This window comes from Zonotrichia leucophrys, chromosome 1 (assembly GCF_028769735.1).
Source record: "Zonotrichia leucophrys gambelii isolate GWCS_2022_RI chromosome 1, RI_Zleu_2.0, whole genome shotgun sequence".
Taxonomy (NCBI): Eukaryota; Metazoa; Chordata; class Aves; order Passeriformes; family Passerellidae; genus Zonotrichia; species Zonotrichia leucophrys.
Genome location: NC_088169.1, coordinates 74,763,868 through 74,788,265, shown reverse-complemented (window position 1 = coordinate 74,788,265; position 24,398 = coordinate 74,763,868). Strand labels below are relative to the sequence as shown.

The window sequence follows — 24,398 nt, the reverse complement described above, 5'->3', positions numbered from 1 at the left end:
GGTGCGATGAATTCAACTCTCAGCCTGGCAAAGTTGACACACTTTTACCTTTATGTAAAATGAGCTACACTCTTGTGCATAAATCATCAAAAATACTGGTGTTGATGGATGGGACTCCATCAGAAGATCATTCTATTTGTAGAACTGCAGGAATTTCTACAGATGTTTTAATGTAATGGTCTTTGAATCTAGCCTGCAATCTTTGCAATGACCTTTCAATGGCAGAGTCCTGCTTCATCTTTTGACCACAGTACATGTTCTTATACATCAATGAAAGCCAGACTGATCTGCTTTGGGAAGAGCTTGGAACCAATCAACAAGGATCATAGCAGCTTCTAAACAGAACCATTGATCTGTAACAATCTTATATAGTTTTACTACTAGAAGCAACCTTATCTAGCCTCTACAATAATGATGTATCAGGGTCTTCCCAATGGCTCCCACACTATTAATGAAATTAATCATTTAAACCTCTACCACCACAAGGTATGTTGATACTTTTTGCACGAAGAGGAGATACATTTTAAGCCTGTAGTTTCTACTGGATGCACCAGCTTCTTGCAATCAGCACCAAGGCAGATATAATCAAAATAAAAAATTGATAAACTCCCTGCTCCATATGGACACAGTAGATATGATAAAAAAACCCCAAAAAAACAGTGGGTCAGGTTTTAAAAATGTATCTTTTCTTAAGTTGGGAAAAGCAGACAGACTGCTTCCTTCATCACTTCTCAGTCTAACAGTCATTTATGTTGGAAAAGACCTCTCAGATTGTTGAGTCCTACCAACCTTTGGCTGATCACCACCTTGTCGACTAGACCATAGACTAAGTGCCACATCTGGTCATTTCTTGAACAATTTAATTGGCTGTATTGTCTGTTAGACTGAGAAGTGTGTGATTCTGTGACTCTGTGATATAGACAAATACCTCAAAAAAGTCAATTTATGCCCTCTTTTGAAACAGTAAATCAAGGAATGACCACATGAAAGATAAAAGGCTAAGGGAACACCAAGCTTTGTATAAAGACTGTGTAGAATTGCAGGCTTTAATAGCTAAAAAATAGCTTGCTTCTTTGTGAAGAAACTTAAAGCACTGCTACCAACACAGAGACTTGAATACTAAATGCAAATACTAAATGATTACTAAATGTGCAACATTACAACTTGTTCTCATGCTCAAATCAAAAATAAATATAAATCTGCCTTTAAAGTAAAGGAAGTTTCCATATGACAGCTGGGACATACAGATATTTTATACCTTATAGGTTCCAAATGTTTGAACAGTTCACTGTATTAGATAACCATTAGCACCTTACTCTATAATGATAATGCTGCTGTGTTCCTTTGCTTGTTCACCAGTTTGATTTCAAGAACGGCAATTTCTATAGACTCAACACAAGACAATGTAAGATGATGACAGTAATTTTTGCAAAACTTACCCAACTCTTATGCCAGGAGCAAACCTCCACAGCTGGCAGTGGAGATTGCATACAGAGGGAAATGAGGCTCTGTGACTGCACAGATCTATAAACAAGGGACTAAAAGACTTCACCTTGGCTATAATTGGGAAGGGGTTTATTAATACTCCTTATTGCCCTTTGTACTTCACCATCACAAAGCTGCAGATCTTTGCAGGGAAAGTGAATTCCTCCTCAGTGAGCTCAAAATACACATTCACATAAAATGATTTTTCTGAAGTCTTTCAGACAGCAAATCCAGACAGTTGTGAATAACTTCTGCATACAACAAAGGGAATTAGCACAAAGAGAAAGGCAGCTGGTTTGCACTGAACTGAGGATTTTAGCAAATTATCTAAGCATTTAGTGAGTCTCCTGATTCCTGTATAGACAGCATTTCAGCAAGTCAATCAAACTTTCTTAACAGTACAAAACAAATCATAACAAAAGCTAGGATCAGAACTCAAAAGTATTCTGTACAGCTTTGATACCTTCACTGAAAATCTATGTTTAAAAAAGGACTTTTGTAAATAAAATGGTTAATGAAATGAATGAAAAATCACTCTTTTGTATGCAACTCATACAAAATGTAGCATTTTCTATTCCTAGATTTAAGGTGGAAATCTACAAGCAATATCTGATTGTTATTCAACATCAGACATACCATGAATAGGAATGAGATACTATTTCACTTTTTAAATTGCTTCAGAGAAAATTCTTAACTGCACTACAATTTAAAGAAGACGATTCAGGATAAATTTGAATTTCTGGTGTTTTCATGACTAGAAAGACTTTGATCTTATTTTCAAAAAATTAGCAAATGAATGCCTGATGATGTCAAGAATATGATAAAACCCAAACAAAGACTAATTGCTCTCAGATGAAGGTGAATCACTTATGGGAAGGAAAGATTTCAATGTTCAGTCTAATGACTTTCCTTCATTTCATTCAATGATCTCTCCCACTGTGTCTAACACTCATCCCTCTCTCAGAGACATACTGACGAAGAACAAAGCATGGCAACACAGTGGTTTTTGGCTTGTAATTTCTATAAAAAATAGCAATCTTAATGCAATTATTATAATAATTTCTTTTCTGCAGGTTATGCAGTTTGCAATTGAAAAATTTAAACATTAATATGCATAGCCAAGATTATCTCTGCCCATCTTCACCAGCTTTTATTAATTAATTTCTATTTCTATAATCCACAAACATACAGAAAAAAAATTAAAGCATACTTATGCTATTATTTGTGTGAGTAAGACCAGAAAAGAAAGCCAGAGACTTTAAATCTCAATTACCCCTGCATGTTCTTTTGAAAATGTAAGACTAATCTAGTTTGGGAGGCAGTAGAAGATGGTAGCATGGCATATCTATAACTTCCTTGTTTGTCACTGCTCTCCAGCCAACCTTTGATGACACCAACTGGGGGCATTTGGCTCCTGAGGGGCACAGACCCTCAGCCCTGGACTTTGTTTATCCAGCATTCTCATTGCTTGCTTCTTTCCTGCTGTTGCTCCCAACTGATTATGCTTTATTTGAAACATTTCCAGTCAAATTCTTCAACCAAGAAGTAGGCAAAGAATCTCTCTTAGTGCAACCTTTTCCGACAAGTACCTTAGCTCTAAGTCTCATTCTTTACTCCTTTCTTCCCAAATGATGCAAGATGTGTTTTCATTAAAAAGAATTCCTTTATTTTTTTGGTGCCTTGTTCTTTGTCAGTGTGTCTGAGAGGAAGACGACTGTGAATATTATATCATGAAAATTTGATAATTTTTATTTGTATTTAACATGAGTTGAAATTTGTGGATAAATAAAATAAAGTAGATGAAATCTCACTCATAGTTGTGTGTAATAAATAAAATTCAGCATAACCTATTTTTATTTATTGTATTTGTTAATGATCTGCAATAAACAACACACAATGCAAGAAAATGGATCCTGCAAACTGAATGCATCTAGAAATATACTCTGAATTAAATATACACAATTTAAGAGAGAAAGCTGGGAAATTCTGAGTGAAGATCAAAATGAACTTGAGATAGCCTGCAATCTTATCACATGAAAGAAGTAATCTGGGGTTATGAACATCATCTGACACCTATATAATTTTATTTACTTATATTCCTACATAATTCTGGTCAACCTCACTAAGCCTATTAAGTTAAAACCTAGGTACTGTCAACAGCTGTGATTTCTGAAAAGATCAAGAATCTCTTCAGAAAGGATTTAATTAGAGGGAAACTAAAAATCTGTAAATGCTTACAGCTTGGTTAATTATTCCTCAATAGGGGAAGTGTGATAATCATCTACCAGTATGTGCAAGATGTTCATATCAAAGAAGGATGTATAAAAATAATACAATTGAAATGAAGACATAGGTGAATATCCAGCTTATCTAGGCCTATATAGACCGTACCGTATGACAGTGACAAGTTTTTGAGGTAAATGTGCTAAGTGACATCATTTCATTATGGCACTACTGAAACACTGGAAAACACATTGTGAGGATGTTGACTGGAAGATGGACAGGATGTATTAACATATGTGTGGTTTTTTTAACTTTACCATCATACTGCATTGAAGGACACCTAATTAAAAAGTGGTGTTACATTTGAGGGTTTCAAATGACGGCTGCAAAGTCTGTTTTCCTGTCATCCTTAAGAACAGATGGGGTGGGAGAAATATTTTTTAATGTTCTGAAACCACTTAAAAAACCAGAATTTTGAATTTCAGCTCAAAGAGAAATTGTGTACCTTCGTTCACATTGTCTTTAGAATTTTACGAAAACTAAAAAAAATGTAGGCAGCAGCAGTGTTGAACCCATTTTACTCACGCTATAAACTCAGATATTTAACATCCTTTCTGTGACAATCATACGATGATCAATGTCAACAACATACTTTGCAGTAACAAGTACACCCATGAATAGCAAAACAGTGCAAGCTTGACAGAAAACATTTGTATTAGAAAACAGAAGTTTTAGACAGTCATCCTTTCATGATGAACTCTCAGTTCTGTTACTACACTGCAATCATATCTAGTCATGTTATTTTGGCATTGGTCTGCTCCTCATGATCACAGCTAAGCTTCCTGTGGATAACTAACAAAACAAACCCTTTCACAGGAAACACTTTGGCAGCTGTGCATTCAGCCTCCGTGAGAATGACAGGAGGAATCACCTCACTGAAGGGCAGCAACCTCCAAAGTACAACTTAGTGGTTGTGCTTTTAAACCATTCCACGTGGTTTTGAAGCACCTGCCCCAACTGCCCCTATTTACTTTACACTGCTTCACTTCAAAAAATGGTTTGTTCTGCATAAACTAGAACCGTGTTAAAGAAAATTAAAGCAGTAGCTCTTCTCAAGATGTACACCAAAGTTAAGACAAACCTTTACAGGCATATCAGTTTGTAAATCAACTTTGATCTTTCAGATCTGTGGAGGCATTTAGTATGATAGAGACATTTAGTATGAGGAACAAAATCACTTCAAGTAAAAATCTCAAAAACATTAAGTATAGATGGAAAGGCCTCAGCACAAACTCCATTAATCCACCAATCCTTTTCTGTTGCAGTGATCTACTTGAAGAGCTGGCACACTTATTGTGCCATGAGTGACAGTGGCAACAGCAAAACTAACTACTTTCCATTGACTTTTCAAGCCTGTGATCATGAATTTAAAAATTTAGGTGCTAAAATTCTAGTCAGTAACTGACATGCTATAACAATAAATATATTAGCAAGTAAAAAAGTTATGGGTCTCTTAGAAATGTTCTAAGGACTGAAATGTAACTTTTAATTAGAGCGGTAAGGCTCATGAAATTAAGAGATTCACTTACATAAAAATGCTGTAGATGATCCTTGAATGAAATTAGTCAAAACATATTTAAGATTTCTCATTGCAAAAGTGTTTAAATCCCAGAAGCTTCCCACATTAAGGGTTTGGCTTCATATACTTCAAAGCTGTAGCATGTTAAATTCCAATTAATTCATAAAAGGTAGGCAGTGTGTGTACAAAAGATATTTGCAACAAAAGACTGCATTATGGTGTGTCTCAAAGCTCATTATAAAGCAGCTACTACAGTGGACTGTGTCTGATAAATCACCACAATTTTTCTTCATTTAGTGTTACTTAGAAATTGATCTTGGTTTGTAAGCAAATTCAGAGAACCCTAATTTACTTCTAGTAATCCCCATGGGAAAGATGAATAATGTTCAGACTAAATTTTCCACAGACACCATTTCCTATTGTAGAATTGTGGGAAGAGTCATGAAAACTCTTTTCCTTTTCTCTGAAATAAATAAATTAATTTCTACAGAAATAAATAAAAGCTTTCTTCAAATCAAAAACCATCCAAATTCATGCAGCTGAACTTAATAAGCAAATTTGAGCAAACAGAAGCATTAAAGTGTGCGTTTTATTAATGTCTGTCTAAATCACAGAACAATGTATCTCAACAGACATGCAGATTTTTTTACAAATTATGCTTATGTGTGAAGAGCCTGCTAACAAGGAAGTACACTTCCACACTATTCACAAGGAAATGTTGCCAAGCAAACACAAGTTCTTTGTATCTCTAATTTCTGCCACACTGAGAAAGGCTATTTTTAAATTTGAATACCTTTAAAGCTATTACCTGCACTGCACATTTCAGTGAGGCACCCAGACTCCAAACTGTGCTAAGATCAACTTGTTCAGATCTGACCCAATATAGCCACAGAATCACAGCACTGCTGCTGGGTCAGTCCAAGGAGGACTGTCCTGACACAAACCATGGCAGTGCTCAACACCCATAAAACATTGTCAGAACATGGCAAATGAAGAATAATAGCTTTCCAGCCTTCCTTGCTTCCAACAAGCTCTGAGTCTTCTGAGGTAAGAATACATCACCTTCTGCTGAGTTCCACTTTCTGTGATGCCCTCACAAGATTGTTATGGCTGCTTTACCTGGAGCAAACCAGAACAGATAACTCTGATATTTGCCTGTCCCTGAGTTCCAGCATATTTCTGGTCATCTTTCTTTGCAGCAGATTTTTCAAAGCTATGCACTGAGTGGACTCCTCAGATGTTCACGGGACTGAAGGGAGGCTTTGTTGTAACCTTTGTTCAGGCACTAATTGATGGCAGCTTATTTGGCTGCATCTCCTCTTTCCTTGGTCTGCCCTCCTGGCTCTAAGTATGAGGTGATGATAAACCCAACCTCCAGCTCCACAGTAAGAGTCCCTTTTTCCCTCTACGTATCCATGATTTTATTTAAATGAAGCAATTCATTACACAATTAGCATGAATTTTTAAATATTTTTCATAAGAATGGAATCAGTTCTGCTCAACCAGGAGACATCTGGAAAGCCTCCACAAAAATTATTTCTAAAAGTAACAGTTTTGAAAACGTGCCATTTCTGTGGGGGTCACAAGTGGTGCTTCTGACGTCACCTCAGTGCAGTCCTAGAGAGTTTAAAACAGAAGGTAGCATCAAAGCACATGATTTATCTCCCTGCTTTTCCACTCAGTTAGCCCTGCACTGACACCCACAGCTGAGAGCACGCTGCAGCAGATCTGCATTACACAGAGCAGTGTTCAAACCTTGTTACTGAACTCTCACTGACTCAAAAGGTGCCTGGGAAAGGATTTGGGCCAAAGGCAGTGTAGGACAGCAGAGAGCAATGCAAGCTGAGTGGACAGTATGCTGTGGGATGATTAGGATGCCTGGGTTTAAGGAGAACAGCAATTGGGAAGGGAAGAGGGAGCTGTGGATTAAGGCTGTAACACAAGGTAAAACACAGGCCTTCCCCAAGGCATTCATGGCAAGGACAACAATATATGTTCATTCATAATAAGACACAGTGATCCTAAATGCTGTAGCTACCAAATCCTAAAGGCCATTACTAATATGTCTGAGCATAACCACATGGAGCAAAAGAGAATCTCACTTACAGAAAATTACTTAAAAGCAAAATTCAAGGCAAGACAAAATCAATGGGAGAGGAGGAGCATGGAGCAAGGGGACCACTGACAGTCAAGTTTTGGTATGCTAAGCCCAGATTGAAACATGGCAGTAACAGAAAAATATGCACATCTGTTTTTCATGCAACAGTAAGAATTCCAGATGTGTCACAGTATCCATGGGAAAACTGTAATTCCTCCAATGGTACTGGGATATAAAGGTATCAACTTCTGTTAACCCAAACTAATGAGAGACCACAAGTCACACTGTCATTTTGGAACCTTGTCCAACTAAATTGTCAATATGCTCAGGAAGAGGGTACATCTCAATTATTCATAACACTGTCATGAGAGTCTGTGACACATCAGGAGATGGGCTTAGCAATGTTTGCAAGCAGAATGAATCCAAGTGAATGCTTTACAGAGAGGGTTATATGCCCTCTCTCTATGTATTCACATATGCACAGACACACATCCTACTGAGGAAGACACAATTCCAGTTAACATTTGCTCTTTGCTGGTGTTCTTGGAAAGGAAGCAACAGAAAAACTGGTATTACAGGCCTCTGAGAAAATTCCCCATATTCAGTGCTTTCTACAGCCTGTAAACTTGCTATTCAGTTCTTATGCATGCAGATTTGCTGTTCAGAGTTGTTTTTCCTATTGACTTTTTGTTCCTTTTCCATTTCTGTGGAGGAGAGAAGGAATGTATACACAGAAGAATTTTCAGGAAGCCATTAGGGTTCCATATTGCTTTGTGATCTCCAGAACACAAAACTAAAAGCAGTCATCTGGTGCAATTTGGTCATAGCTCCAAACAGAGGCATTTACAGTGTAATTTTTTGGGATTCAGATGCCCACTAAGCATACAAGAGATTCTAAAACATGCATTTATTTCTCACTTTCCAGTTTCTCAAGAACACTTTTTGATTCCTCTTGCAAAACGTTGTTTAAAGCTTAGATTTCATTTTAATATTAGTGTTACGTGGGCTGTGCATTGATGATTCTTGCTATTAGGGTTAGCAAGAAAAACATTCAGTTTCACACACATTGCACTTCTTAAACATCTTTTCTGAGAAACAAAACTGAAATGACAAAACAATGACAGGCTCAAGAACAGCCATTACTCTATTTCGGGCTTAATGGTACTCCCTCATATGGGGAGTGGGATATTTACCTTTTCCTAATGTAAGCCATACAGGCTAAGCTTTGTTTTCCCCACTCCCCTTAAACACTGGCTACTCCTAATAACATTTTCTCTTACCAGAAATCTTAATCTATTTTAAAAACCCATAAAGGAATGCATTTACAATAAATCTTGGTTTAATATGAGCAAAATATTTCACCAAAACCAAATAAAAAAAGAAACCCCAGGTGGCTATTATTACAGAACTGTCAAAACCAGCAACAAGTATGACATATACTTACCTCACAATTCTAGGTGAAGGGAAGTGTAACTCTACACTACCACTACCAGGATGCAATGCTCACTGAAAATCAGTCTAGAAACTCTGGACTGTCTTATAGATTGCTGTTTGTAGAGTGCGGCTCCCTAAATTTGTTAAGACATAACAGGAGAGACAGCTCTACTGTGGGAACAGCCTTCCTCCATTCTGCAAAAGGTACATTTGCAAACAATCCCACTGATTCTGAATGGCTGTTCATTTCTTTTAAATCATCAACAGTCAGACCAAGAAACTTATTCAATGTGTTCACAAGGGAACAACAGATCTTAGCAGAATTAATCTCATCTCCTGTAAACAATAGCCTTCGTGTGTGAACAAGAGTAGGCTTCATTATTTAGCTATTTGCCATTCATTCTCATGCCTCTAAAGCTTTTCTTCTGTCCAGACAGCAGAATATCACATAATTTAGGTATCCAATATACACAATGCAACAAATGGCAAACATCAAGGAAGAGCTCATGAAAAACAAAAAGCCTAAGAATTCTTTGGCAAATGCTCAAAAGTAATGAAAGCTCTGAGAACAGAAGAAGAATGTTATAGTGTCCTCAATATTTTTATGACTAGCAATTTCATAAGCTTCCTATGAGTCAGTTGAGGAGGAAATGGGAATGTATAAACAAACCACAAGGACATGGTCTAGTGGTGGACTTGGCAGTGCTATGATAATGGTTGGACTTGATGATCTTAAAGGTCTTTCCCTACCTAAACAATTCCATAATTCCATTATTCTATTCTATAAAAATCTGTAGGGTAACCACACTGAAATAGATACCATGATCTCAGTCACAGCAAACAGAATTTTTGTAGCTTTTGTTATCTGAGCTATCCTAGCTATTAAATATGTCATTCCTTCAGAAAAAGGAGTTGACATTTAGCTGCAGAGATCTGTGACTAGGAACAGGCAATAAATTAGATAAGAATGTAAGAACAACTGTACTGAATCAGACCAAAAGAGCATCTAGTGCAGTAGTGTGGCCTTGGAAGCAGACATAACAGAGAGCCCAGTATGCAATGGATGGTACCCTGGAGACAAATGGGGTTAAATGAAGGACTCACTGAAGCCTTTGAAGGTTTTTTTTCCTAGTTATGATAGAGAAAATGTTCCAGGGAGTGCTAAACAGGACACAATCATGCTTTTTTCTCATTGAAGTTTAAGAAAAGCGAGACTGTAAATTAGAACATCAAATAATTTTCTAAGAGATGTGAAGTTTTGTGATAAACACATACAGAAATAAACCCCCTAAGTTTGAACTCCATGTCGTCTTTAATTTTACCTTTGAAAAAGTCATTATTCAAAGTGAAAGGAGACTAATATTTTGGAGTTAAAAATAATGAAACAGTCAGTCTGCATCTTACAAAAATACTTTGTCCATGCTAAAATTAGCATGTAATGAAATTAAATTAATTAGTCTTTCAGAGTTTATGTAGGAAAAGGGTCACTAATTTTCATGTTGTCTTGGTGAATATAAGCTAAGAATAGCCACCACGAGCAAATTCTTGAAGACAAATAGACTTGTAACATAGAGAAGAAACTGTTCATTCTTTCTATATTTATATCCCTTTCAGTATCTGTGAACTGAATTGACAGTTTCTCCTCAGAAAATCCAAGTCTGAACAAAGGCAGCTAAATGCAAAAGATTTTCTACTCAAATAAAAGGACCTGAGTTCAGCTCCCAAAGCACTTACATTTACAAATGTATAGTTAGCTAAACCAGGTTTGAAATTATCCATAAACACTGGACCATATCTGATTAAATAAACAGGCATTTTGTCAAAAAGACATCTCAATGAAGCTCTTCTCTAAGTTCAAGCAACCAGTGTGCTATGAGATGATCACATTTTAAAAACATTTTAAGTAAGCAAGATGGGCTGTAAACTGGGAAAGATGAAAAAACATACACAGATGCAAACTGAAATAACAAATAAAATATCAAAGTTCTATAAACAGGGACTATAAATACAAATTTTTGAGTGTACAATCTACTTTAAAGTTTGGATTTTATAGTGGTTCTCATTGTCTTACCTGAAATGCCCCCAGATGCCTGATTTTCAAACCACAAAGCTCAATTATTTTCTGACTATCATAACACCTTGAGATCATAGCATTTATTAAAAAAACTCACAGAAACACTTATTGGAATAACAGGGAAATATATGTGTCATTTCATACTATATATTTGTTGTCACTGTCATAGATCAGTCAAGAAAAAAAAAAGACTTCTTCAATTTAAGGTTTTGTAAAAGTCTGCTTCTTTTAAGTAAAGCATAATGATGTTCCCAAAGGGAACAATAACTCTAATTCTGCAAAGTGTTGTTTGTGGTTTCAGAGTGGGTGCCACTACGCAGAAATGACAGTAGTAAAGCAGTAACAACAGCAGTTAGTTCCTTTCCCAAAGAACTGTATGGCAGTTTAAAAAATCTCCCTATTTTTAGGACTCTTTTTCTTCTGGTAAAGGCTTTTACTAATTTTTTCATCCATTTTTTAAAATGCAGAACAAATGGACCTACTAAAACAAATAAGTTGTCACAGAAAGAAGAACAGGTACTCTAAAGAGAGATGATAGAAAAGACAAATTTTCAGAAAGGCACATAGGGATTTAATTACTCACTTTCCATTTAAATTTTTGTACGAGGTGTCACTATGTCTACAGAAAAGTGAAAATACACACTGTTGTAAAGAACATGTTACATCTCCCAGATGAACATCAAATTTTACCAATGTAAACCTATCATCCCGTTACCTGGGCCAGAATAACTAACGAGCTCAGTCAAGTCTGGATCTGCATGGCTGGCTGGGAGCAGCCTTGCTGGAAGGGATCAGGGGATCCTGGTGGACAAGCTGGCAGGGCCAGCAGTGCCCTGCTGCAGCAGCAAAGGCACGCTGGATCCCGGGCTGCATCCGCAGGGGCATCACTGCACAGATGGAGACGCGATCCTCCCACCCTGCTCAGCCTTTGTCACCGCGCCCAGCACTGGCCCCGCTGCTCAGCAAGGACACAGACAAACTGGAGTGTCCAAGGGAAAAACAAAAAGATGGTCATGAGGCTGGAGAGTCTGTCCTGTGAGGGACGCCTGAAGGAGTGGGGCCTTTCCTCCCTGCAGAAGAGACACCTCCGGGAGGAAACTCATCACAGTATCCCAGTACTTAAAGGGCAGCTACAAATGAGACAGAATGTCACAGAGGACACATGGACATGACAATGGGTGACAGGTACAACTTGCACCAGAAGAGGCTTCATCTCAACATAAGAAATAATTTTTTTTTTACAGTGAGAACAATCAATCTCTGGAACAACATCCCTAGGGATGTGGTGAAGTCCCCATCAGTGGAGGTGTTCAAGCTGTCCTTGGACAGGGTGCTCAATAATGTCATCTGGGCACAAAAAGTTGCACCAGCTGATCTTCTGAAATCCTTTCCAGCCTTAAAGGTTGTTCTATGATTTTGTGGTTTTTGATAACTTTGTTATAATCAGTTTTTGTCATTTTAGATATCAAAATAATGGTGAAAGTATTAGAATATTTGCCAAATGTCAAGAAATATCTTATTCATCTAGGAAAACTATATCTCAGCAATAAAATATCCAGAGCTTTTGCTTTATGGAGATTTTGCAGGAGAGTAAAATGAGATCTCAGAAATACATCTCTTCCCACCTTCCTTCTCAGGGTTGATTCTTTTCCTGGAATGAAGCTCCAAAGCTAGAAAAAAATCAGGTTTTCCTTCAGGATAATGATCACTTTGACGCCTCCAAGTTCTGCCAGGTGGAGAAATGCTTGTACATTCTAATCCACTTTTCCTTATACCACTTTCCCCTTTCTTTTCATTGCTGCAATCAAATAGGTCACATAGTAGGACTGAACATCCTCAGATTATTTGTGCTTTGTTTTCCCCCCTCCTCCATTCAAAACTAATACTTTTGCCTCTCGTCTCCTCTCTCTTTAAATTACTAAAGCAAAACCAAAATCCAATATAAATACGGAGATTTTTATGCTAAAAAAATCTAATTATTAAACATAAAGTTTCTGAAGAGGATTATTTGCATTGAATTACTTTTACCCTAGTTTAGATTTAAATGAGGTATTTGAACAGAAAAGGCTGTCACAAATCCCTTGGAAGTACTGGCATTTTTTTCCAAAACACTCCATGTCTCATATGAAAGGAAGCTGAAATACCATGAAGCATTTAGTTTATGGATTTATTTATGACAGGAAATGCATTCTTCCTTAGGGAACTAAACTATTCTGAAACTGTTGAACAATGTTGCTGAACTTGTCAGCTTCCACCAGAAGGCCAAGTACAATCCTCCAGCATCCACCCCTCATCTGAACTGTTCACTCAAATATAGCACAGTGCAATGACTCACTGTTTAGCTCAGAATAATGACAACAGTTATGCCATAGGGTTTTTTAACTGGTGCTTTAAACTGCAGACTTTGACTTTTCCTCTCTGAACTGTGCATGTTGGAGAGAATGGGAGAAGCCAAGTGCGGCCATTAACAAATGCACTTTCTTCTTCTTAAACTTGCAGAGCAGATGCTGCCAGCTGCTCCTAAAAATGCTTTAGCTGTGGATGGATAAAGGTTAACATTTCTACAGGATTACCCAGTGGGGCTGACAAAGACACTGATTTCCATGAGACAACCCACAGGCAGCTCCTCTGGGACTCAGGGCTAGGCTCTGCTTGTAATCCAGGGTAAGAAAAGAGAAGGACAACCAAGGTGCTCTTCCTTGCAACATGGAAAAGCTTTGTCTATTCCTACAGTGAGATAATCCTCCCAGACAAATTGCACTAAAGGGACAAGAGTACTAATAGGTTATGGAGAGGAGAACAACGCCCTTCAAATGTCTAACAGAAGTGATACAGTATGAAACACTGCAGGCAGCTCAATTTTTTTTTTCTTTTTGTATTTCCAGCTGCACCTTATCCAAAACTACTCATGCAGTAGCAGGCAAGGAAGAGGGGAGAAGGTGTAGATGGGAAAAGGCTCTTTCTTGAATCTTTTTCTCCAGGCTGCATCTGGATGAAAGGAGGAGCTGAGTTAGCATTGTCATCTAGCCCACAGATGCCCACACTGCATTATCCAGGAGGATGTGTTACTTTTGCACACTGTAAGGCTACAGCAGGTATAACACCATCTCTTTCTTCTAGGGGAGGGTCAGGATGAAGTAGATTTGCCCCATTCACTGCCAAAACTTACAATTTATGGCACACTGTGACTCCAGATAAAGAAAACCATTTGGATTAGGTGACGAAACTGTTGGGACCCTTGGAAGAGACAGAAACTGGGTATCGAGTGATTTACTGGTAGTTCTAAAGCAACATATTGTCCAGTTTAGAAAAGAGAATGTACATAACTGAGATTACAACAGCAAATAAATATCATCAGCACTGGACAGAATAGGCTTCCTTATTTTCAAGCAGGCAGACCACAAAGCAGGTGCTGACAGCTCAGTCACTGAAGGGAGAGGCAGATGCTCGAGCTATGCAGCACAGGGCAGCAGCTGGCTGACAGCATCTCAGCAGCTGGAAACAGACACTAAGGGAGCAACCACCTCTACAGCTTTAAAGGGCATGGCATTTGCATCTCTGCATTTCCCTCTGAGGCCTCTGGGATCACCTGTGCCTATTAACCCAGTGAGGCAGCAATTCAAGGCTAGCATTTTCTGGTCATGCTTACTGCATAAAAGCCAATCAAGCACTATTTTTATGCATAGTCTCTGCTGTTTCTCAGTGTATTACTGCTTATATTCTGTGAGTACTTGCAGGTTTGTGTATTTTCATATCACTACTTTTTTCAACTTTTGTGTAATGTTTTTCATCTCTTCTCCATCTCAGGAGATAAGAAAAAATACTCTTCTTGTATAGTGGAAACCAGACCTTCTAATTTTTATTTGACAGGAAACATAATGGAAGAAGAGAACATATATTTAGGACTTAGGAGAAATAAAATTTCAGCTCTCTGCTACCCTAGATTCCCTAGCCCAATTCTTTAAATATTCATTAATCATTTCAAATTTTATATCTCTATTATATATAAACATATAACATCATTGCACAGGCTGGAATTCTAAATTTAGATTTTTGTCTATTCTTCCCTTCATAAAGATGCAACAATATCAACCTTTTGAAATGCTGTATGCAGCACAGATTTAATTATTTATTCACCTGGAGGGTTGCATTTCCATTGTTATTATTGCTTGGTTTTGTCTGAATAAAGAATCAGATACAATACCAAAACCAGAAAATTTCAGCTTCAGCATGGGAGTCCTCCACTGACTGTAACAGTAAAAGCCAGAACATGAAGTTCTGGCAGCTGCAAAAAATGTCCCAACCCAAGCCCAGGAGCAAAACTGTATCATAGGATCTCTTCTATCCCAGATAAATGAGAATGCAGAGGTCTTTTTCCTCATAAAGATTACAAGTTTAATGCTTTACTCTCTTTTAAGTTCTGGGTTTTTTCTCCCCAGGTCATTGTCCCAGTAACTACTGGTAGTTAGCACTATGAAGTGAGTTTTGATCAGTGATTTAACAAAAGCTGGTAGATATGCCTGGTAATTTGATTTTTATCATAAAGTGTTCTCAGCCAAAAAGTGTTTTCTATGGAAAATTCCCAACCAGTTCTACTACTAGCCAGACATCTGGAGTGTTAGTTGGAGGCGTTTGTGTCTGGAATGACTGCTGAACCGTGAGAGATGTCACACCGTGACCTCAAAGCTGGCCCCACAACCCAGCTGCATATCCTGTGCTCCCTGCAGGGATCTAAACCTTGAAATCCTTGCTGGCTTTCCCTGTGCATGTAGTTACAGCACCTAGAGAAGAAATGAAAGTATCTGCTCACTGTGAGGCACCAGGACAAAGCCACAAGCTACGTGCAGCCATCACAGCAAGGTTTAGTTTCCCTTGAGGAACAAGAAACAAGAAACTGAATTACAGAGGCGTTTCCACATGCAGCTAGATCTGCATACTGTGAGTCGAAGAGCTGTGAACATGTAGTAATCACTGTGAACTAATAAACAGTGGGAAAGTTCACAAGGTGCCTGGGTAACTGCCCTGGTTTCTACAAACATGCTTTATCTCTGCCACAGGGCCAAGTAGAGATGGAATGGCACTTGTGCTTCCCACGTGCCAGAGACGAAATGTCAGAGAACACATGGCATGAGAGGAGAATGGCCAGGTCTAATGACAAAACCTCTTCTCAGCTGATGCTCACGTTATTAATTAGCCCCTTGCTTGTCTTTTAGGTCTCTCTCTCCCAGGAGTCATTAAAAAAAGATCTCCATAGCTTTCTAATTTACTCAAATTTGGCTTACACTAGTTGCCAATCCCAATTGCCAATTCCAATATGATGCCTCTGCCTGAGCAGGTGGATCATTATGTTGCGTAGAATCAACTCCTTGTAGCTCTGAAAATCTACCTTTAGCACCTACAGCAGATTTTACCTAAGAACCGAAATGTTTGCCATCTGAAAGAATGAACAACCTTTTGGGAACCTTCCCTCTTCAGCAGACTAAGTGCCAGTCTAATTTTTCAGACCAGATTCTTCATTATAAATCCCACTTTGCTTGCAACATATGCAGTAACACTGTCCTACAATGCATCTAAAATACAACTGTATTTGACAAAGTCACTTCCAAAGAAAAAAAGCTGCAAATAACGGGTGCAGTTTGGGATTTTTAAAGATCATTACTAAAATCATGCAAAAGGAAGCAGTTGAGTGAAACTGACTGTAGGGATGAGGAAAGTGAACTTTCCCTTAGAGCAGTCTAACAAAACTTGCCATTTCCCACATTCCTGGGGAAATGTGCTTCAATCAGCTCCTCTCTTTTTACATTTCCAAAGGCACTGGGCCAAACTGAGGAAGTACAATCATGAACTCTCCCACGTCCAGGGAATCATCACCAGGGCTGACTTTGTCTCACCATCTCCCAAGCATGCTGTAAAGAAAAGGTACCAAGCTTCCCTGATGTGCAGGAATGGACCCCAAAACTTCCATGATGCTCTAATGCTGGTAAACCTGTGAAACTACAAGCTCTTGAACGTCTCTTACTGCAAAGGTTTCTTTGGTGGAACTGTTTCTGATTTTTTTGCCTTTCAACACAAGGATATTTCTAATTTCCAGTTCTGCAGGCTGAAGTAGGATATTCTATACCTTCCAGAGTCTGATGTAGACATTAGGTACAAGGCAAAGTTGCTAGGAGACCACGGATGGAGCAAGGAGCATTGCAGGAACACAGCAGCTTTTCACACAGGGCTGATGAGAATGCCTGCATCAGCACTCAGCCCTTCACAATTTAAACCAGACAACCTTTTGCTGCTTATGTAAAGATGCACTTTAGGATAGAACCATTAAATTGTTATAAAACCAGCACACCACAACCTGAATAATAAGCAAGGAAGGAACTCTGAAAAGGATAACATAGACAACACCTGCTGCCCTCTCTCACTGTTTTTGGGAATGGCCCCTTCACTTAAAAAAATAGAAATCCCATTTATACAAACAAATGTTGGCACTTCTACGTGGGTCCTGGACCCAAGTGGCATATCACTGAAATACAAAGGGAAATACTTAATGAACCAGCAGAAGATGGTATGCACTCTAAAATTCATTGCCCATCTCCATGTTATTTAGGAAAGCGTGTCGCTCACTGTGGCCATAAGCCATTACAATCCACAGAGCCTTTTTGACTCTTCTGTGCCCTTACTCACAAGTCAGAGTTCATGCTAGTTAAAATTTACCACTTGGCAAGCAGAAATTAGAGGTTTATCAAACCTCAGGCTTTCATTGTTTCAGTCACCATGATCACAGGTATTAAAATAGACAACACAAACCGAAACTAATGCAGCTGCATGACTGTAAGGTGATACATCTTAGACATGCTAAACTAATGGTTCTACCCATAAAGCTTTGTCTGTCTCCTGTATATGGAAAGCTGAAGTATGGAAAGTCTGGATCACATCTAAAATTCAAATGGAAAAGCTGTGACAGACCAAAGCTGTGAACCTCTGTTTCAGTTCAGCTCTTTTCAGGGGGATCATCCATCCTGAGAGGTCGTTAACCTGTTCACTCCTGAGGTAGGACTTACCTGACAAATATTAATTCATATATTTCTTTATAAATTAGACACTGCAAGCATTTCAGATGAATACAGACTAAATTTACTCTCTACACTTAAGAGGGAGCCACAGTAACAATTTTAGCCATACCTGTTCACACTGTTAGTGTTTGAAATTAGATGAGGTTAATGCCTACACTGTTTGAGTGCAGCCTACAAATCCAATAATAAAATAGCTTTGGCACATCTGAAGGTTAGAAGCTTCAAGTGATAATAAAGAAACAACTGATCCTAGTACCAGATTATGTGCCATGCAAATGCAAGGTCCCATCTACCTCACCTGAGAAGAAATTAATCACATTGAAGCCAGCATCAGCTAGAAATGTTCTGCACTATTCTGTTTAGAGTATTTCACAAACTAGTCATGAGAAAGTGAGCAAAAAGGTGGGGGCATGTATTTGCTTTGGCTTGGGATTACAGTATTTACAGGTCTAATTCTCATGTTATGATAACATAAATAATTTTAAATATAGATGAAATTTTTCTGCTGTAGCAAAACATCTTGCAATGTGTTTTGAATTGCTGTAGTAGGGCTCAATCATTATGCTTTAGACAAGAACACCTGCACACAATTAATCTAAATAATTGTAGTTAATTTTAGCAGCTTCATGTAAATAGTTTACTTTTCCTCCGAGTTCCCAGTTCTTATCTCTTCATGACCCTATTACATAAACCTTCATATACCACAAAATGAAGCAGATAATTTTCTCTCAGGAAATCTCATTAGAGGAAACTAGGTATGTTCTGTCACAGCAGCCCTTTTGAAAAGAAAAACTGAAAAGAAGGTCTTTCTCTTTCTTTGGGATATACACCACACATTGATTAATTAGGTAAGCTTTGAAGCATAATAAAAAGTTATCCAAGTAATAATATTCTCTAGGAATTCCATATCTGCACTGCAACCTTTAACTGAAGGTCAATGCCCTGGAGAATTCCTCTTACAGTATTATCTCCAGCTATTAAAATTAATATAATTTCACTTTAGCTAAAAAAATAAATGTAGTAAAGTAAAAAGCACATCCTATACTCAAGTAACACTCACTTAAATATAGGAGGCAATTTTAAATCAATATTTTCAGACTAAAGTCATAAAGCGCTACATATAAATAGTTGTACAGAATATAAATCAAAAGACTGCTTCCAAAATAAAATTTTATGCTGAAAGGACAAAAATATATATCAAATTCTATATGCAGTATCTGAAGCAAAAGTCTCTCTCTTGTACTAAGGCCTTAGCTCATTCTAAAGTAACAGGATTTTGCCTCCAGTAGAACTGAGTTTTAAAGAATCACACAGGGACCTGAAGCCTCCTCCCTCACTCACAGGGGAATGATCAGCCCATTTTCTGTTACAAATATTTCTTTCCAAGAGGGCAGGCTGTGTTACAACACTGATGATAGGATTTGTGTGCTGCTGTAATACAGCTCACTCTCTCTTTCTGCAAAATAGCAGTTTCTCATTACCCTTCAAGTGCCAGGCTGCTCACACAGGATTAAGGAGTGCTGGCACAGAGTTCCCATCCTGCTCATGCATTTGTGCTGCCTCTGGCTGTGCTGGAAGTGCCAAATGCTTGAGTAGGTGTGAGCTGCACACCACGGTTCTCTCTCATCAGCATGCTATGAGCTCTGACTCAGAGCAGGGAGCATCATCTGGATAAAAACCAGAGCTGCTTGGTACACCTGGCCACCATCCTGAGGTCCATCATGTGGGTTCTCCGCTTGTTTTCTCTACCTCTGTCAGGCTCAGGACTGAAGGCACTTGAGACAGTGGTTCACATTCAGACTCAGGTGTTTATTGTTATCAGTGAAACAGCTTCCCAACCATGAGTTCTGCAGCCTTTCAAGGCTTAACAAGGCACAAAATGGCTAACTGTCTCTTCTTACAAGGTCATTTAAGACTAAACTATCCAATTAAGAAATGACACCTAAGATGGTTTGCCTTTTCAACCCAATAACTGATCCCTTGAAGCCCACAATGAGGACTTTTCTGTCCAATTACAAAACATCACCCAAACCCATGAAGGAGAAAGAAGAAGAAGGTAAAGCACAACCTGCCTCCACCCTAAAACCTCCATCTAGCTTCATATTTATTACTATGTTTTAAAACCCCAAACTCTAAGTTTTCCACTCTCTGATATTACACACTTCTAACCAACTATACACCCATAATCCCAGTGCTATTAATAAATTTTGGAAGCCTTCTCCACAACCTCAGGTCAAATGCAGTGCTCTCTTGTGGGTCTGTGCCTTTCAGCACAGAAAGTTTAAAATTCTCAGCATCCAGGGTTCCATCCAACACATCACTGCTCACTGCCCACACTAGCATTGCTCTAAGGAACAGATTTTTCATAGTCTAAATGGTTGTACAAATAAGTTATTTTTGTGATCACAACAATGAACACCTTCATATGATAACAGTGTACCCAGATAACAAGCCTCATTTCATCATCTACTAATGCACTTGATAGATGAAAATCTTACCCTATATTCCTGTTTATGTGATATGGTATTTTTTAATTTATTCGTTTACTTTTTTATCCTGACTTTTTGAGACTTGAAGTGTCACTTAATTAGATATTCACTGCTATCACAGGGATGAACATTTCAAGAACCACAAAAAGTAAATCCTTGCATTCTAGTGAATTCCGCCTTGAGATGATAACAAAATACATTCATCCAAGTAATTTAGAAAATACATATATTCCATAAACCTTCACATCAGGCAACCTAAAAGTTAAGTCATGTATTTAAGAGCTGTCCAAGCCTTTAACCACATACACACTTGGGGCCATGATGACTTTCCTGAAAACCTTGTTCGAGTGCTTGACCACATCTCCCTTATATTCAATCTGAACTTTCCCTGATGCTGCTTTAAGACATTTTAATGCACATGGAACATTTGCTAATGGGAATCTGTGGCACAATAGGTCCCTTAATGTTTTTTTTTTTAAGTGAAAAACTGTTGACTAACAAAAATAGGGATCACTCAAGCCAATTTAACATTGTCTGGAAGGCAAAAGTCATGCCAACTGAATTTAGAAATTATGAGTATGTTTTTAATTGTGAGGATCATTGACATAGCCACTAGGAAAAATTATGTATTCCTTGCCACTTGTAGGAGGACTCATGTGACAGAGTGTAGAAGCTCACAGCATAGACATCCACATTTAGGTTAAGCACATAAATCTCCCTTACAGATAACTAAAAAAGCACACATTTTTAGGGAGTGATTCATCTTGTCCTAGAGTAGACAGCTAAACTAGGACAAACTAAAGTAGACTTCTCCAAAAGTCCTTATTGCAGTAGTTTACAGGGTAAAGGTAGCCACATGAGAGGAACCCTAATCTTAATAAACTTTAAAACAAATCAGAATATCCTTCTAGGAAACATAAGCTTTCTTTTTAAGCACAGCTTCCAGATAAGGTACAAAGGCAGCAACATTCTACAATATCACCATCCCTTCTGCCCTGAAATCTATTACACCTAAAACTGAAAACAGAACAGTTAAGAAATTATTATTAACTTCTCAGTACCTCTACTTTCAGTTTAAGTATGATGAACTTTTTTCTTCTGAATTCTAATGGAGGTTTATTATCACTTTTTGAAAATATTTGGTTATTCCCAGCATTTTATTCCATACATATTTCCTCTACAATGTCTTTTTGTTTTTCTTTAACAGGTTTTGTTTTGCAGACAGTGAAAATAAGAGGATTTTTCTGAAAAATAATGTGTGTTAATGAAAACAGTCACAAAAAGTGAGTCTCAGAGTAAAACATACACCTTCAAAATTTCCCTACAATTGAAGCAATGACTCAAAAGAAAGTGAAAATATGAAGAGGCTATGGAAGACAGCTCTCCCAGCACATACCAGTGTAGTTAGCACACGTAACTGCCTTTAATTATTGGAAAAGCAAATAAAATCAATCAAAAATATATATTTTAGTAGGATTAAATTAATACCTGCTTGAAATAGTTTTATATAAAAACTGAAAATGCTATGTCTTCTGGTATTTTCAGTCTTATTATAATGCTTATTTTGTGTTCAATGAATGTTCACATGAAGTTTTAATAGAATTTTCTTCAAGATGCACAGTCCAACATATTTTTTCAGAATGGTATTCTTTTGAATATGATGGTATAGGACAAAAAGAAGCAGGACAATAGAGGAGCTTGAAAATGTTACAAAAGGACATCTGTTTTTTCCTCCACTGTAACAAAGTAGGGAACGGAAATGGCATAGCATGGGAAGGAAGCACATTAACAGTGAGAAAGAGCAGGCAGTCCACAGATTCTTCTTCCATGCAGGCTTACATCAATTTGGAGAAGGGGCCTGTGGCCCATCAGAGCTGCAGACATAGTGATGCAAGTGTAAACTCTCTGGCACAGAACACAACAAAATGAATCAGATCTGTGTATCACTGACTAGCTGAGAGTAAAGAGCAAAGGGGTTACCTTAATTGGGCTTCCATCTGGAGTAAGAACCTCTTCTGAAAGCTCCATCATCTTCAGTGCCATCAGGGCAATGGCTTTGGCATGACTAAGGCTTTTCTTATGGAGCCCTGCTGCAACGCAGTACGCATCACCTATTGTTTCCACCTGCAGCAATCAGACAAACCCGGAGTTACGGTGTGATAATGAGAGGGGAACCCTGCCATTAGGGCTGCAATCAAACAGTTGCTTAAAACATGTGAGCAAAACACCCATAAATAAGCAATGAGATAAAAGAGCATAATTACCTGAGTCTGCAAACAGGTACGGTGAAAACCCAACAAGCAACAGCACAGTGTTTTATCACCTAATAACCAAAGAAGATTGTCTAGAATAGTGTATGGCATCGGCTGAGATATGACAACATTCTCCCACAGCAGTAACACAGAAAATTGCATTTTCCTAAATGAGAAATCACTTGCTGCTTCATTTTATACTATCCTGGCTGAGTTTGCTGTTGGGTAAGAGTAGCGCCACATAATTATAACTCATAATTAGTATTTGATATGCTAGAAAATTATAACAGGAAGAGAATTATAAAAAGCAAAACATCACCATAAAAAACAGTGAAGACTATCTAACTTCTCATTAGAGGGTAGCTCTTCCTGGTATAATTTATGAAGAGATGCTATTGCTACAGACTTTTGCCTGCACATTTGTCCCTTATTTTCAAATAAGAATTGATGTCTCTCTCTACCATGCAGGTTGTTTTACTCTGCATTCCCTACCTTCAGCCACGAAGTTCAGCAGACAGAGCCCGCTGGTTTCTTCAGGCAGGCCTCACTGCTCTCTTATCCTGATTTGCTTTAAAAAGAGCTGGCCCCCAGGAGGAAGTGGGAGCAAAATTAATTGCAGCAGCCCTCTGGCTCTGGATAAAGGCAGCCTGAGAAACACTGCAGCCCTCTAGGCCTGCAGCTTTATTTACAGCATTGTGTTTTGCAGTCTGTTTGCTCACACATCTGTAACATTCTCACACAAAATCCATTAACATGAGCCCAAGCAGACCTCAAGGATTAGTTTAGTTTTTGTGACATAACTAATCTGGCTTTCATTCTGCACACAACACTACAGGAATGCCAGAAAATGCTTCAGCAAAGACTAGGGTAAGAAGAAAGCAAGGAGTGAGAAAGCATTTATTCGGAGAATAAATATAGCTGATTCATCTTTCTGCAGAGAATCTACAAAGTAGTAGGCCTGGATCTTCTCAGATTAGTCTCCTGTGATAAACTGGTAAACTGGAAACAGTATCTCAATATAAATAATACCTGAAATAGTAAGCATCACATGTAAATGTACTGCTGTCTGCCTGTTTGCCATATCTCAGGATGACTGTCCACAAGCAGCAGACACTACCAAAGCCCTGCAGTTTAGGAGTTTATTTTTCCAAAGATAAATGGGTGGGCAAGAATATATCCATGGCTGGTGAAAAATGTAGAAACTGGGCAAAAAGACAAACAAGCACAGTGAGAAGTATCAGAAGTTAAAAAGACAGTCTCAAAGAAATAGATGTTTAAAAATACTCTAATTTGGAAGGAAGCATTAGCAGAAATCTATTGTCATTCTTTAAAATCATGAATAAACATCAGTAGGAATAGACTCAAAGAGCTTACTACAGAAAGAGCTGAGTCTGTGATGTCAAATACAAAAATTAAATAAAAATTCTGCTCCTTGTTGAATGTCCCAATTTCAGAACTGCTTTTCCACTAAAGTTGGTTGCATAGATGTGGGATCATATACTGTTCCTGCAGTGTTCAGACAAAGCTACTTATTTTGTTAGCTTCTTCCCCCTTGGAAATTTCCATAGCTGTAATTTAACAGCTAAATTCCACACACTGAATGTACTGTTCTACCAGAAAAATGGGACTGAAGCTGCCTCATATTCATCTTTATACAAAAATAAAAACTGTAATAATGCCATTACTCTTTAAAGTGC

The 24,398-nt window shown here is 38.1% G+C and overlaps 1 protein-coding gene across 6 annotated transcripts in view; it reads right to left on the bottom strand.

The window, feature by feature from the left end:
* The window catches only part of GUCY1A2 (guanylate cyclase 1 soluble subunit alpha 2), a 153,420-nt gene that overhangs the window by 36,943 nt on the left and 92,079 nt on the right, over positions 1–24,398 (bottom strand). For 3 of the 6 annotated variants that reach the window (XM_064718252.1, XM_064718259.1, XM_064718281.1), the window contains exon 6: positions 22,430–22,573. In XM_064718252.1, coding sequence (XP_064574322.1) covers positions 22,430–22,573 — 144 coding nt within the window. Of the gene's footprint in view, positions 1–6,343; positions 6,905–22,095; positions 22,355–22,429; positions 22,574–24,398 lie in introns of those variants that run through there. The other 3 variants (XM_064718273.1, XM_064718268.1, XM_064718290.1) reach the window with 3 other exon arrangements.